The sequence below is a fragment of the Paralichthys olivaceus genome, chromosome 20 (assembly GCF_024713975.1).
Source record: "Paralichthys olivaceus isolate ysfri-2021 chromosome 20, ASM2471397v2, whole genome shotgun sequence".
In the NCBI taxonomy this organism is placed as follows: Eukaryota; Metazoa; Chordata; class Actinopteri; order Pleuronectiformes; family Paralichthyidae; genus Paralichthys; species Paralichthys olivaceus.
The window spans coordinates 1,561,808-1,576,126 of record NC_091112.1 but is presented as its reverse complement, the minus strand read 5'-3'; the positions used below and the strand labels follow the sequence as shown (position 1 = coordinate 1,576,126).

General features: G+C 42.1%; 4 protein-coding genes across 5 annotated transcripts; 2 read left to right on the top strand and 2 right to left on the bottom strand.

Moving 5' to 3' along the window:
* Positions 1-945: 945 nt before the first annotated feature.
* tmem238a (transmembrane protein 238a) lies at positions 946-2,296 on the bottom strand. The gene is made up of 3 exons (XM_020105714.2): positions 2,160-2,296; positions 1,447-1,604; positions 946-1,377 (listed from the first exon to the last, which is right to left on the bottom strand). The coding sequence occupies exons 2-3, from the start codon at positions 1,595-1,597 to the stop codon at positions 1,214-1,216; spliced, it is 315 nt and encodes a 104-aa protein (XP_019961273.1). The 5' UTR covers positions 1,598-1,604; positions 2,160-2,296; the 3' UTR covers positions 946-1,213.
* An 800-nt stretch (positions 2,297-3,096) lies between these two features.
* Positions 3,097-7,116, top strand: LOC109641304 (coiled-coil domain-containing protein 106-like). Its single transcript, XM_020105715.2, has 7 exons — positions 3,097-3,279; positions 4,982-5,122; positions 5,700-5,888; positions 5,984-6,136; positions 6,213-6,416; positions 6,544-6,704; positions 6,828-7,116. Exons 1-7 carry the CDS (start codon positions 3,240-3,242, stop codon positions 6,981-6,983), a joined length of 1,044 nt encoding a protein of 347 aa, XP_019961274.1. The 5' UTR covers positions 3,097-3,239; the 3' UTR covers positions 6,984-7,116.
* A 587-nt stretch (positions 7,117-7,703) lies between these two features.
* On the bottom strand, positions 7,704-10,576 carry LOC138405867 (proteasome subunit beta type-6-A like protein-like). The gene is made up of 6 exons (XM_069516094.1): positions 10,462-10,576; positions 9,957-10,027; positions 9,210-9,341; positions 8,516-8,645; positions 8,290-8,434; positions 7,704-8,108 (listed from the first exon to the last, which is right to left on the bottom strand). Exons 1-6 carry the CDS (start codon positions 10,507-10,509, stop codon positions 7,981-7,983), a joined length of 654 nt encoding a protein of 217 aa, XP_069372195.1. The 5' UTR covers positions 10,510-10,576; the 3' UTR covers positions 7,704-7,980.
* On the top strand, positions 10,557-14,138 carry LOC109646445 (proteasome subunit beta type-7-like). 2 transcript variants are annotated; one of them, XM_069516092.1, is made up of 8 exons: positions 10,557-10,694; positions 10,912-10,996; positions 11,643-11,740; positions 12,133-12,273; positions 12,390-12,505; positions 13,160-13,218; positions 13,393-13,544; positions 13,779-14,138. In XM_069516092.1, exons 1-8 carry the CDS (start codon positions 10,633-10,635, stop codon positions 13,888-13,890), a joined length of 825 nt encoding a protein of 274 aa, XP_069372193.1. In that variant the 5' UTR covers positions 10,557-10,632; the 3' UTR covers positions 13,891-14,138. The 2 variants fall into 2 exon arrangements, with proteins under 2 accessions (XP_069372193.1, XP_069372192.1); XM_069516091.1 differs by having other exon boundaries at positions 10,574-10,694; positions 10,884-10,996.
* Positions 14,139-14,319: the final 181 nt, after the last annotated feature.

The window sequence follows — 14,319 nt, the reverse complement described above, 5'->3', positions numbered from 1 at the left end:
TATCGACACTAAGCTCTGTTGGCAAAACGCTGATCTCTCCTCTGTATTAAATAAAACAACTTAATTCCCCTGCTGACGTGCTGAGGCCTAACTGAGGCCTCCCTCCTGGCACCGGCAGCCTCCACAGGTGATTTGGATTCGGCCATCTGGTCGTGGAGGCTTTGGAGATCTCTGAGGACGAGGAGAGGACACGCAGACCCAAAGTCATCTTCACACTCAGACAGACTCTCAACGAGAGGAGACACTGAAATAAAACTGTCCTCACGCAGAAACAAAGTTTTACTCAGTCAAAAGAAGAGTTTTCTCCTTCAGTCATATTTGATTCTGGTTTGAACACGTCCAACAACATGTCTGTCCCGTTTCCTGAAAACCGTCCTCGATAACGTGCTGCACATCAAAATCTGTCCCTTGTTGAAAATCTAGCTTCCCTTCCAACAGGGATTTTCCCTTCAGGCTACAACGACGACAGAGTTTTATTTGAATCGAGGTTTCCTTCTCTTGGCTTCAAGATGAATCTTCCCCCTCTGACCCACAACCTGGTTTAGAGGGAGATCGAGGGAAGAAAATCCTACGGCTGAAAGGAAGGAGAGGGGGATTAAAAAAGACGAGCAGAAGGAGAGAAAGAGACAGAGGCAGCAAAGCTAGAGACGTTATAGATAGACAGACAGACAGATAGAGCTATGTATAAACGTAAATGCATGTGTGTACATGTATGTATATTTTCAAGTGCCACTGTCAACTGAAAAGCAATAAATATATTTTGAATAATAATAATGATGTCATATGGTCACATGATGATTTCTGTGTAAACCATCTCTATCTCTTTTTAAAGATTTACATTGATGTTGAGTTTTGGTGAAGTGAAAACGTTCTGGTTCTTGTAATCCCATCACAAGCTGAATGAACAGGTTTGAACATTGTCTTGGTTGTGACCAGAGATGACGATTTTTTTCTCTGAGGAATAAAAAGGTTTTATTGAAATCCGTTAACAGACCGAAGCTGAATTCAGTCTCATTCAAACATTTAAAAAAAATGATACATGATAAAATAAAACATTGAGGCATTTAGTAACAGAGCAACACGTTTACACTTGAAATGTTTGTGACAAGCTTGTAACGCAGTTTGATTCAGGGTCTGTTTCTCATCTTAATACTGACAAACGCAGGTATTGAACACCCGGTCGTTTAAAAAGAAATGTATTCATGTTGGGCGCTCAGCTGTGGCTCCTGTAGGTGCGGAACTTGCGGCTGAGGTTGCGAGCGAGTCGGTCGACAGCGCTGCCGATGTGTCCCAGCTCCTTCCTGGACGTCAGGCCATCGATGTTCCCGCTGTACCACAACACCCACCCGGCCAGAGACATGAGCACGAACAACGCTCCTGCAAGAGAGACAAAGTTTATATCACCACGGTTCTACTTCTGATTCCAACTCATCAGACGTAACGTACCAGTATAAACCAGTAGGTCTCCAAAGTCCTGTCCATTGATTTCCAGGTTGGCGAAGACTCCCACCAGCAGAGCGGCTCCACCCAGTAGATCCATCAACACTGCGAAGGCCAGAGCCACTTTACAGTGAGAGAGGCCGTCACAGAGGCCCATCGTGAAACTGGAGGAGGTGATGATGATGGAAAAAATCCAAATCATATCAAAGTCCTACTAAGATAGTATTATATATATATATATATATATATGTATATATATATACACACACACGGATATCTTCAAAATAGTTTTATGTTCATGAATAGTAGTTTCTCATATTTAAATAAATGTGAATATAAATCAAACCAATGCTTGGATGGAAGTTGAAGAGAGTAAGTTGACTGCAGCAGTTTATAAATGACATAATATTATATTCACACACAAACAGACGTTTCATTATCAAGTGATTTTGTTTTGTAAACTCACAGGATTGTTTTCAGTTGAATGACCATTTGCGTTAGTTATATATAATATATATAATATATATAATATATATAATATAATGTAATCGATAAGTGCAGATGTTGAATGTTACATCTGTAAGTCTCTGTCTCTAGTCATCGCGTGATCCAGGTGTTTTACACGTTGAATCAGATTCAGGTCGAATCTTCTTCATTCAAACTTTTCTGTGAATCAGCTTCTGTCCACGTTGAAAACGAACGTTTGTGTTTCCACTCACTTGTTCTCGTTGTTTTTTCTGCAGCAGAAAAAAAAAAATCAGATTTCAAGTTTTTAATCCTTCCGCTTCTCTTCACTTCCGCATTGACGTTCCTCCACCTGAGCCCCGCCCTCAGGTGACCTACTTCCTGTTTCCTCTTCCTTTTCAGTTTTTTTTTTTTTACAGATAAAAATGTAAAATTACTCAAAATAAAATGAAAATCACTGACTTGCTCTTATACAAATTCAATTTAGTTGAAACGTTACTTCATCACGTGTTTTACCGTTTATCTTGTTTTTCCTTATTTTAAACACTGACTCTCACATCAGCTGAACATTTATCAAAATCTGCTTCACGTGAATTAACCCATGAAGGAAAAATTAATAAATGAATAGGTTATCATTGATTTATTCTGGCAGATTGTATCCATAAATATACATAACAAAACTAATGTTGTAATTATAATAATGACATATTATTATGATATTAATATCATTATAATGATCATTGGTGATTATTATTGTTGGTGTTGGTGTTTTTATCGTTATTATCATTATTATATATTATTGTTGTTGTTATTATTATTATGATGTAGCTGTGGGTCAATGGTTACCTGTTAAAATCTCGTATATCCGGTTCATGAATGATGTCATTTCCCTTTCTGCAGTCGCAAGTGGGTAATTTAATAGCTGTGGGTGATTATTATAGAGAATGTGAGTGAATTAGTGACTTTAAGCATTGTTTTGATTTATGTGCTGTTTATTCTCTGTGAATTCATGTTGCTGTTGCTGTGGAGGTTTTATTTTATTTTACTTCCATGTGTGTCACAGACTTTTATTTTGCTGATCATGTGTAATCCACACGGTTGTTGTGAATAAAGTTTTTACAACAGCTCAGGTGGGTCTTGCGCATGCGTGGAGCGTGCACACCTGAGCCAGCTGTGCTCGTCACTTATAATCAGGTAATTGCAGCAGAGCAGTGAGGAGCGTGTGCGCGCGGCTGCAGCTGAGGCTCGTTTTCACGCTGTATTACTGAAGTATAACCGAAGTGTGGATTAGTAACGACTCCTTCCAAACATCCGGCTTCTGCTGCTCTCACGTCATGAATCCTCCAAACTGCAGAGACGATGGAAACCCGCCAGGTAACTGCACCGTGTGCACGACGTGTGCACACCCCCAAACACAGCGAACCACCCAGAGCATCTAGATAACCTTAAATGTGCTCTTTTCCTAATGGACCTCCGACTGGAGCAACTGATCCTTTGTTTTAGCTGGAATTTACTTTAAAGCAAAGGAAAGTTGAGGAGATTCAGTTTCTGCTTTTTAACTGATTCAAGTCTTCATTATTGATCATTAATCAGTTTTAGTTTACTCCTTATTTATTTAGATTTAAAACCTTGTTTTCTAGGTTATGACTTTTTTATCTGTTGATTCGTTCCAATGAATTTGTGTTGTTTGTTTATATTCCCCTTTGTTCTGGAGGAACTACAGTATATGACTGAGCCTGATAACTGTAACTGTATTAACTTTACTCTGAGTTATTGTTAAAGCTGAAACAAGTTCATCTGCTGATGCTGTGATACTGAGGAATTGTTTCAATCATTCAATTACTAAGAAAGATTTTGGTTCCACTTCCTCAGACGTGAAGTTTCTTCTGTTTTAACACGGTTTGTATTGTTATAAATGTAAAGTGTGTGGTTTCTGGACTGGAGGTGTTCAGAGGTGATAATGACACATGGTCTAAGATGATATCTCACATTATGAAGCCGAGGTCACATGGTCTAAGATGATATCTCACATTATGAAGCCGAGGTCACAAATCAAAATGTACGGAGGCCCTGAAAGAGTTCTTTTGGTTTTTTGAGGATTAGCCTACCGTTGCATGACCTTGCGTTTCTTTTGCATTGTTTTCCATTAGTTTCCTGTTCCCATCATGCAACATTGTTCATTATAGGTGCAGAAGTAACTGGTTCCTAATGAATCCGACATGAACGTGCTGCGTTCTCCTGTAGAGACCTCCTCATGTAAGAACGTTATTTTCTCCACTGATAGAACCATGTTTATTGAGCTGTAGTACTCATGGAGCTCGGGTCGGGTTCAGACACAACAAGACAGAACTCCTGTGGGGGTTCAGGTCGGGCTCGGTTAGTTTTCTTTCTAGCTCGGACAGGTTCAGGCCCGAGCCGCTCTCTGCTACATGTGGCTCAGAGGAATATAAGAAGAAAAGTATTGGGAGGTAACACAAAAGTATTGCATCGTATCATTTCTTGTCATGACCTTTGAATGACGTGTAAGTGTGTGAGGTCTGGTGGAAGAAAAAGTTGAGAGGTTGGTGGAAACTTTCCCAGATTCAGAATCAAATAAATGCATCAGTTATTGTATTTGGTTTAGGTTGAAGTTAATATCTATGTCTTGCAAAATCAAATCACATAATCATGATCGCAGAGGCGTCCAGACATTGAGGCGAACTAAGTGAGGAAGAAGTTTCCAGAGTCTCAGACTTTGAAAACCACTGATTTAAGAAATTCATCTTTTAGCCTCTGAGTGACAAACTTCCACCGTGTCATCACAGAACCATGAGACATCTAAACATAATGGAATTCTTAAGCTAACAGAACAAAACATCTCTCATGTTACATCACTTATGTCGAAGAAGACGAGCGGCAAATCTTTACGTATGAGAAGCTTGAACCAAAAGTATTTGGTATATGTGCCTGAAAGGTTCCTGCGTATTTGACTTTAACTTAAAATCAACTAATAACTTCATAACGAATAATAAACATCAGCTGTTTTAGACTGAGATCCTTTGTAGAATCTAATGTCCTGTTGTCTTGTGTTCGTCAGAGCACTACATGCCACAGTCATCTTCATCTGCAGGAGGAGGAGGTTTGTATCTGGACGCCTACGAGGTCTCGTTCCCCCTGGAGGAGAATATGGAGAGACCAGCGGCCTATCACCTGAACCAGGGTCAGCAGATGATGGAAGGTACGACACGTGATCATATTCATCACATGTCACAAACTCTGGTTTCAGGAGTAGTTGATCATCACGTTAAAACATTTTCATGCTGCATTTTCTGGGGAATATTTTTGTGATCACGGGACCAAGATAATCATTCCAAGAAAATGATCATTTAAAAACCAAATTATTCGGTTTTTATTGGACTTAATTTGAATGTATTGAACGCATCTGACAAAGTGCACAAGTTTAAAGAATTGACTGTTATAGGTCACAGTTGTTTGCATAAGAGTTAATTAAGTTTTCAACCTCACAAATAGAAAACTCCACAAACGGACCTGTTATATTAAATTAAGCCAAAAAAAATTCTATTAAAGAAAATATCAATTATCAAGATGCTACATATGACGGATTGAACACGTATGTGATGTTTTCACACAATGGTGTTTTTTTGCCCTGTGCACCGGTGACATCTAGTGGCCGGAGGCATTATGTTTTCAGGTTGTACATCCGTCCCAATCTTGTAAACACGATATCTCAACGTTCACTTGGACTCAGAGATGAACTGATTAGATTTTGGTTCCTGTTCCTCCTCCTCCGGCAGAGCCTGTGGTGCATGAGCCTCCTCACTCCCAGTACAGCCCGTTCATCCTGGTTTCGAACCTGCGTGCTCACCTGTACGTCGCCCTGGAGAAGAACGCCTGGCTGCAGAAGCGCATCGAGGAGCTGGAGGAGGAGCGCAACTTCCTGCGCTGTCAGCTGAACCGCTTCATCGTCAGCATGAGTCCGGAGGGTGAGTCTGCCAGGAAACATGTTGGAAATAAGTCAAACTGTGACTGTGGCCACAGGTTACACATTTTTTAATATTTCATTTTATAATCAATGCAGTGACAGAGTGGTGTGGAGACGCCCAGCGGAATGTAAAGGTCCAGCCCTCCACCTCCCCCTCGCCTCCCTCCCCAATGACCACCAGGTCCGGAATGACCCTCAAACGGCTGCAGGTGGCGGGACCTCGGAGCCGCCGCAGCGCCGCCATCCCTGGTCAGGAAGCCTCAGACATCTCCCGTCTTTATGGTGGAAGTATTCAACTCTTACAAAGTATTTTTCATGTCTGTAGTCAAGCAGGAGTTTCACGTGGAGGAGGAGAAATACTACACTGATGACGAATTCGTGGAGGAAGAGGAGGATGAGGAGGAGGAAGACGAGGAGGAGGCGGTAGAGAAGGGGTCGAAGAAGAAAGGTCGAGGGCGAGCAAACGCGGAGCCCAGGATGAAGATGAGGAGGATCTTCAGGATCACACATGGGAGGGAGAGACAGAGAGGTGAGGCCGAGGGTGGACGGAAATTATTTACTGTTAAATACACACAAAAAATATTTTCCTGGTGGAACTTACGGTTCCTGCAACCAACACGGCAACAAGTTTGACTTTCACCTCTTCCTCCCCTCAGTTAAAGATCCCGATGGAGTTCTAATTCGCTACAAGAAGATCCTGACCACGTACCAGCGGGTGAGGAGCATGTCTCGAGCCTTCCAGATCCACGGTGTCGACCGCAACACCATGGCCTCCACGTCCCCGGTCGCAGAGCTGCTGCTGGTCGCCCCGGAGAAGGTCTGAACTTTTACTGTGTTGTCGATACATGAACACTGCGGGTCGCATCTTGATCGTGTGCCCGTTACAGGATCATCATTTCAAACTGGTTCCACGTGATTGATCTGATGTGCTGCTGTGTAGGTGGCGGAGGTCGGAGAGTTCGAGGCCTCTAAGGAGAAGCTTCTGGATTACGCCCGGCGCTGTTACAAGACCATGGACGAGCAGACGCACGCGAAGGTCCAGAGCCTGAAGAAGACTCACAAGCTGCTTCCCATCTCCTACAGGTTCAGAAACTGATCAGAGCAACGTTACTTATCAGGATAACGTTAGTTCGAATACAGTTCAGGTTTATTTACAAAAAGCTGCTTGTCACATGTTTAAAAAAGCGTTTTTTCTGTTTATCCTGCAGCTCTTTTTGTTGTTCCAGATGTTTCTTGGACATTTTCGTTATAAAACAAGTTCATAGGTTGTTTTTGACACATAATACTTCACGTGAAGTTTATACATTAACTCGGAGAAGCAGTGTAAAGTTGTTAAACACCAGATTCTAATTTGACGTTGTTTCCTTGTTGGAAAATTATGATTTTCACCAGTTCTCTTGCTTGTTCTCACCAAATAAATTCTGCGTCAGACGGACTCCATGTTTTCCTGAGTTAAACCGAAATTGAAAGTTAAATTGTCCATCCGGCATGATTCAAACAAACGATAAATCCTTTAAGATAAGATACAACTTTATCAAAGTTTTTTAAAGATGCACTTTCAAAGGTATTAGATATAGACACAAGATTTAAAAAAAAGGAATCAAGAGAAAAATGAAGTAAAAAATATATAATATAATATAATATATATATATAATTCAAAGTATACTAAACAGCAATATATTGTATATCGTAGAATAAAAAAACGGTGTGTATAATTATACAGGTATAGTGTATTATAAGTGTACACAGTACAGAAATCGACAAAGAGATGTTGAAGCACAGAACCAAAAAAAGAAATTTCCTAGAAGACAAAACATAAAAATCAAAAAGAAAACTGATTTATTTGAATGGAAACAATTTGATGTGATGGTGGAATTTTGAAGTTGGGCCATGAATCTGTATAAACTATAACAACAACAGGTGACACTGCTGTTAACTACACACTGTTCAGTTTGTCTCGATGACTTCAGGTGTGTGATTTGAATATCTCAGTCCAACATAACGATTTAGAATCAAACCGTGGAGTTGAATCCTAATCAATACTCGCCATTGTACAAAACAACATGAGAATATCAGCAGGACTTTGAAGGTGGTCACTCGTGGTGGAACTTGGGCAGCTTGTCACCAGGTACGACCACATGCTCCACCCCCTTTTCTGTGACCACCACCAGGTTAGCCACGCCGCCGCTGACGTTGTCTCGGCCCATGGCCAAAGCAAGAGCTGAGGGGTCGGGAGGAGGGCGATGAAGCAAAGGACGGGAGGAGGCAGGAAGACAGACAGGGACAAAAAAAACTGTAGGTCAGCAACAGGAAGTGTGTAACATTTAAACAGCTCCTCACAACAGCTAACAGCTGAATGTGTTAAAACTTTAATCAACATCATCAATTAAGCAAGAAAATACCATTAAGGGCAAACTGTAGACATTCTTCTCTGCTCATGTTGGGTTTGTATTTGGCATCAACGTAGCCGTAGATGTAAGTGCTTCCTGAGCCACCGATGGTCACAGGCTGACGGACTAACATCCCACCCAGAGACACAACGTACACCTGGGGAAGCGAGGAGGACATCATTACATGCAGCAGAGGCCGAACGTGCTCAGCACTGTCAGCACCTCAACCTCCACCAACCTGTGGTCCGTCCTTCTTGTCCCAGCCTGCTGTGATGAAGCCGGCCTGCAGCTCCTCTTTGTTTTCGTAGCACAGTCCCTTCAGCACCGACGCTGCTGCTATCACCAGTGGAGGCGTCTCCATCTGGACGCTGTTGATGAGGATCAGCAAAGGTCGGGGGAAGTGAATTGGAAAGAAGACGTGTGATTCCTTTTCAGTTTTTCTTCCCTCTCGTGTTTTCTACATATTTGTTGGAATGTAAATGTGAATGTAAAAGTTAAAAAGCCCAAAGTCTGTGGGAGACAGACGGTGAGGGACTGGTTTTTGGGGCCTTCTGGTTTTTGTTTCTGGTTTTGACCAATCACGTTTGAGCAGGTTTGGTTGCTCACAGGTAAACAGTCCGTGTGCAGAGCAAAAGAGGCAGAACATATTGAACGTGATGCATCAGCTCTCAGCGTTTTGATGGATCTGGATTCACGTGCAGATAGCTGTTAATAGAGTTCTGGACCTAAAACAAGCGTCACTGTTTAAGTTCTCTGTGGACAAACGTTGGACTGGCGTGGACTCTGACTGTTGACAGTGTACAGCAGACAGAAGACAGAGCCTCGGTCTTGTTGTACATACTTTGTGTGTATGCACACATGTACATGTATCATTTCGGTCATAATGTGTGTAATATGTGTACATGTATTTGTACAGTATGTGTGCGGGGTACCTGTGGAAGGACAGGTGGAATTTGGCCGCCTTGGTGACGGCCTGAGCGTCTGCGAGCGAGCCGGACATGCAGCAGAAGATCTGGTCATGAACCTGAATCACCTTGTTGATGGTCTTAGATGAGACATATTCCCTGAAGACGAGAGAATGAACACAGTCAAAACACAGAGCGACACCACCACCTGCAGCAGGACGTCATCACAGACTGTGGAATGAAGATGGACGACGTGACAGCTCCCCAAAATGAAGCCAAAGAGTCTCGATCGCCACCTGGTGACTGGCAGCAGTATAACTCATAAATCTGGCCTCCTCCATGTTTGTGAATGGGACATGGGTCAAAGTAAACAATCAAAAGTAGAATAAATGGTTGCTGTCATTTTATCTAGTTCTTATCAAACAGACGTTCAAGTGTTCATGTTCCTAATAAGTTTGGTTTTTAATGAGGCAAAGTTTTATTCATGAAGCTCAATAAAAATCAGAAAGCAGAGTTTAAAACAACTTTCCAGCAAAACAAAAGGCATCAACAGGAGCAGAATAAAACTGGTAAAAGAAATAAAAAGGTAAAATAAATAATACAAATAAAACAGATCGAGATAACGAAAAGAATCTAATGAAAATAAAATACAATGATGACCTGTGGTTTATTTACAGTCTATATATTATTTCTATGTGTTTAATGTGCTCGGGTGCATGTTTACTTCTCTGTAACTTTAAATATACTGATGTTTCTCATCTCATCTTTTCTCACCCTCCCATTGAAGCCCTGGAGTCTGAACCAATCACGACCCCTCCGTTGAAGACAGCAGCCAGGATGGTGGTCTGAGGGCGGAGAGAGAGAGAGTCTGTGAGTTGTGGTTCTCCAGCATTGATGATGGATAGAAGAAGACAAACATGACAGAAGACAAATACAACAGTGGACAACACAAACACAGCATCACATGGCGTCACTCAAGGCTATGAATTCTGGGATTTGGAGTTCTGTGAGGGGGGTGATTTTTTTTTCCTCACTGAAAATGAAAGTGTAGTTTTCTTCGTAGAAACCTAAAGAATAAACTCTTTCAGATATTAAAGGTGAACATTCACTCATACAGCAACATCTGGAACATGAACTTGTTCTCTCGCTTTGTCTCTAATCAGGTGAAGCTTCACCTGTTCGCAGCGGATGTCGGTTCTTGATTATTTTACTCTTGAAAGGTTTTTCTTCGTGTTTCACGAGAAGAGAGAGAAACAGAGATGACACCGGATTCACTCACCCCTGTGCTGACTCCTTTGACTCGTGAGTCCGTGCAGCGTTTCTCCATTTTCTCTCCAAAATCGAAAGAGAGGACGGAGAGGTGACGCACGAGTCAGAACAGCGACCTCTGGCGCACCGTGACGCACCGTGACGCAGAGAGACGAGCACAGGAGCCGCAGTCACATCCACGATGGCGCTATCAAATGTCCTGGAAACTCCTGCAGCCGGGTTTAATTTCGACAACAACGCGAGGTATGAGCTCGTTTTAATGATTCCGAGCCACGGACTGAATCTGTGATGAGCACAATCACATGTGAACTCCGGTTTTACTGAGACTTCATCAGGGGCAAAAGTGAAAGTAACTTTGTTGAGTGCGTTCCTCTGATCCCTGTAAGGACACACTGATAATGTGTTGATTATAAATATAATATATATTCACAGATCACCCCTGCGCTGTCTCTCTCTGTAGAAATGCTGCACTCGAGGGTCTTTTTGCAGGACAGTCACCGAAACCTCTGAAAACAGGCACCACCATCGCAGGAGTGGTGTTCAAGGCAAGTTCACATCTGAGTATATGATATTAATATAAACAGACAAAATGTGTTGTTGATTCTTTTTGAAGATCTTGGACTTTTGTGCAGCACCCTGAGACAACTGTTTGTTGTGATACCCTGTGATTTGATTGATTGATTCTTCAAGTAAATTTGAGTCTGCACATATTTTCCAGAGCTGTATCGACTCTTCAGCGAGTCAGTGTCGTGCATCAGTTCCAGATGAATAAAGATAGAAACTTTCAGAAAGATGAAACATGACCGTACTGTTATTGTTGTGAGAACAGACGCTGCATTCAAGTTCTCCACAGACACGAAATGACACGATTAGAAAATCAAACACTAACCCGACATGGACATTACAAAAAAATGGAATTTGGAAGTTTCTTGATGTAAATGTTGAACTCCACACTGCATGCCTCGCCAAAGTAAAAGAAGATTCAACAAGTGTTCAATCTCGGAGCCCATCGGCCATCGTCTGATGATGAACTAGCATCTGGGGGCAGCGGCCACTAATTAGGATCTTAGTGTAGACTCAGTTCTCCATCAACTGTACCTGCACTGTTTATAGTCCAACTAGTTTCTTTCATCACGAGTCGAACGTTTGTCAACCGTCAGGGACCAAACAATATTTCTGTTGTTGGTGCAGGATGGCGTGGTACTGGGAGCAGACACACGAGCTACCTCCAGTGAAGTGGTGGCCGACAAGATGTGCGCCAAGATCCATTACATCGCCCCGAACATATAGTAAGTGTCACGAGGATTGGAGCAGAAATCCACCATCAAGTACTCTCACTAGTATCATTCTGGAGATCCTCTGGACATTCTCTGGGGCTGTATGTGTGAGAGCCTCCACACTTTCTGCAGACTTTCTCCAGCGAGTCCCTCAGTAAAATGTCCACAGAAACTCCGCAGCAGCCATTGAGAGAACACAGCAGGAGATCCTCCACAGGATTCATGTGAGCAAGTGGGTGTGTCCATTTACAACATGCGACAGATGCACAAATGACGAAGACGAAGATATCAAGAGCGTTTGTGTGTCGTCAGTGTCCAAGAACGAGTCCTGACCCCTCACTTTGCCCTTCCTCCCCCCTCACATGTTCTCTCACAGTAGCTTCGGTTCTTCTTTCTCTCTCTAGTTGTTGTGGAGCAGGAACCGCAGCAGATACAGAGAAAACCACAGAGATGGTCTCCTCCAACCTCACCATCTTCTCGCTGAACAGTGGGAGGAACCCTCGCGTCGTCATGGCCGTCAGCATACTGCAGGATATGTTGTACAGGTTTGTGTTTCCCTTTGACACGTACTTATATCTCAGGGTGTGGGAATGAGTTATACAAGAGTTTAAAGCCGCTCTCACTTTCTTTAAAGTTCAGTTTTTAAATCTCTGCTCCTCAGGTATCACGGCCAAATTGGTGCAAATCTTATTCTGGGAGGAGTTGACTGCACGGGGAACCACCTGTACACAGTGGGGCCATATGGGAGTGTGAATAAGATGCCTTACCTTGCAATGGGTATGTTCAATAACACTCTTCTGTAAGTATGTGCACAACTGTTGTTGTAGGAGCCGAGTCTGTGGGGTTTCTGCAGGTTTAGAGAAAAATGTAAAACTTTTAACATCATTAATGAATGAAATTTAAGATGTCAAGTGTGACTGATATGAAGGAATATCAGAGTTCCAGAATGACTTTTCTCTTATAAGTAAAGATAAGGTGACGTAATCGAGTAGAGAGAAACTTTTGTTGAGAAAGAACTTCAACACAGAGAGAGATTGTAAAGCAAACAGTGCGACAGAAGTGGCGTTAGATAAATGTCAACACAGTTAATGTGACACAAAGAGACATTAACTCTTGGATTTACTCCCCACAGGTGAGATGTGTTTCTTTAAAAGCTGGTACATAATATTTAAAGATATTTAAAACGGTTTAAGGCCTTCAATTGAGATGATTCAATTTTAGACTTTTAAGACCCTTTGGAAACCCTGTGTGCTCACTACGACGGCTCAGGTTTTTTTTTTTATGGCTCAAATGTGTCATTTGAATCTGAAACACAAGATTTCACACTCACTGTTCAGTGCAAGTATTTTATTTGTAAGTGTCAGAGATCTTCGTGTTTTACTCTCATATTTGATCAACATGTATTTATTCTGCTCTGTTGTGTTCATGCAGGATCCGGTGATCTGGCTGCTCTCGGGATTTTAGAGGATCAGTTCAAACCTGATCTGGAGGTCTGTTCACTGTTGTTAACATCCTGTGACAGTTCTTATTAGTCCTCATCATTTAGACTGAATCACAGAAGTGTTTCATCTGTATTTGGATAATTGCTGGTATAGTATGGCACTGCCAATAAGTCTCTACATTAAACACATGAATTCTTCTCCATGTTGATTTGTGTGTGTTAGCTGGAGGAGGCCAAGGAGCTGGTGCGTCTCGCCATCAACGCGGGCATCATGAGCGACCTCGGCTCAGGCAACAACATCGACATCTGCGTCATCTCCAGAAAAGGAGTGGACTACATCAGACCATACCAGGAGTCAGAGTACAAAGACAACAGGTACAAGCTCGACTTTATTTCACTCAGATCTCTGTCCATTCCCAGCAGTCCCCTGAAATCCAATCGAGCTGCACCAAGTTTCACACACTCACAGACTTCAGTTCCCTAAACATGCCAGATCCATAAAGATTTGTCCCTGGGAATTTCTGAGTCTGTCCCCTGATCAGCATGAACATTCATCAGTTCCTTCTCCCTCCCTCTCTCTCTCCCTCTCTCTCCCTGTCTTTCTCTTAGGAAAATGAAATACAGGTACCGTCCAGGCACGACGCCGGTCCTGACAGAGAAAGTTGTCCCCTTCAAGCTGGAGGTTGTACAGGAGACGGTGCAGCAGATGGATACAGCTTGACCCACAATCACACAAAAACACCACAACAATTATCGTATTGTGATTTGTCAGATATTAAATAAAAGCAGTGAAAAATCTCAGATGTTTGATAAATGTCACCGTGTCTTCCGCTCTGCTGCTGCACTTCACTGACATGGAACAGAAACTCTAAGACTTCAGTGGTTACTGCAGCACAAGAAGGGAGGCCAAGATTCAAACGTGTTTTTACAATAAATAATCATGAGAATAAAAAGAAAAACTAAAATCCAGTTTGACCTCAGTTGCCTCATTTCTTTTGATTCAACAGATCCAATAAAAAGAAAAAGGTTTGTGCTGCAGGTCACGTTCATTTATATCAATGTGAAATATGTTAAAATGTTTAATTAGGTTACAATATATATAAATATTTCTAATTACTGCTTATTGATGGTAAGTAAGGAAGTTGTTGTA

Excerpts from the sequence above, each read along its gene's own strand:
- LOC109641304 (XM_020105715.2), top strand. The coding sequence starts at position 3,240 with ATGAATCCTCCAAACTGCAGAGACGATGGAAACCCGCCAG. Across the intron at positions 3,280-4,981 it reads AGACGATGGAAACCCGCCAG|AGCACTACATGCCACAGTCA; the intron begins GTAACTGCACCG and ends TGTGTTCGTCAG. Across the intron at positions 5,889-5,983 it reads CGTCAGCATGAGTCCGGAGG|TGACAGAGTGGTGTGGAGAC; the intron begins GTGAGTCTGCCA and ends TAATCAATGCAG.
- LOC109646445 (XM_069516091.1), top strand. The coding sequence starts at position 10,646 with ATGTCCTGGAAACTCCTGCAGCCGGGTTTAATTTCGACAACAACGCGA. Across the intron at positions 10,695-10,883 it reads AATTTCGACAACAACGCGAG|ATCACCCCTGCGCTGTCTCT; the intron begins GTATGAGCTCGT and ends ATATATTCACAG. Across the intron at positions 11,741-12,132 it reads TACATCGCCCCGAACATATA|TTGTTGTGGAGCAGGAACCG; the intron begins GTAAGTGTCACG and ends TTCTCTCTCTAG.
- tmem238a (XM_020105714.2), bottom strand. The coding sequence starts at position 1,597 with ATGGGCCTCTGTGACGGCCTCTCTCACTGTAAAGTGGCTCTGGCCTTC. Across the intron at positions 1,378-1,446 it reads AGACCTACTGGTTTATACTG|GAGCGTTGTTCGTGCTCATG; the intron begins GTACGTTACGTC and ends TCTCTCTTGCAG.
- LOC138405867 (XM_069516094.1), bottom strand. The coding sequence starts at position 10,509 with ATGGAGAAACGCTGCACGGACTCACGAGTCAAAGGAGTCAGCACAGGG. Across the intron at positions 8,646-9,209 it reads TTCCACCTGTCCTTCCACAG|CGTCCAGATGGAGACGCCTC; the intron begins GTACCCCGCACA and ends CCTCATCAACAG. Across the intron at positions 8,109-8,289 it reads TCTACAGTTTGCCCTTAATG|CTCTTGCTTTGGCCATGGGC; the intron begins GTATTTTCTTGC and ends CCGACCCCTCAG.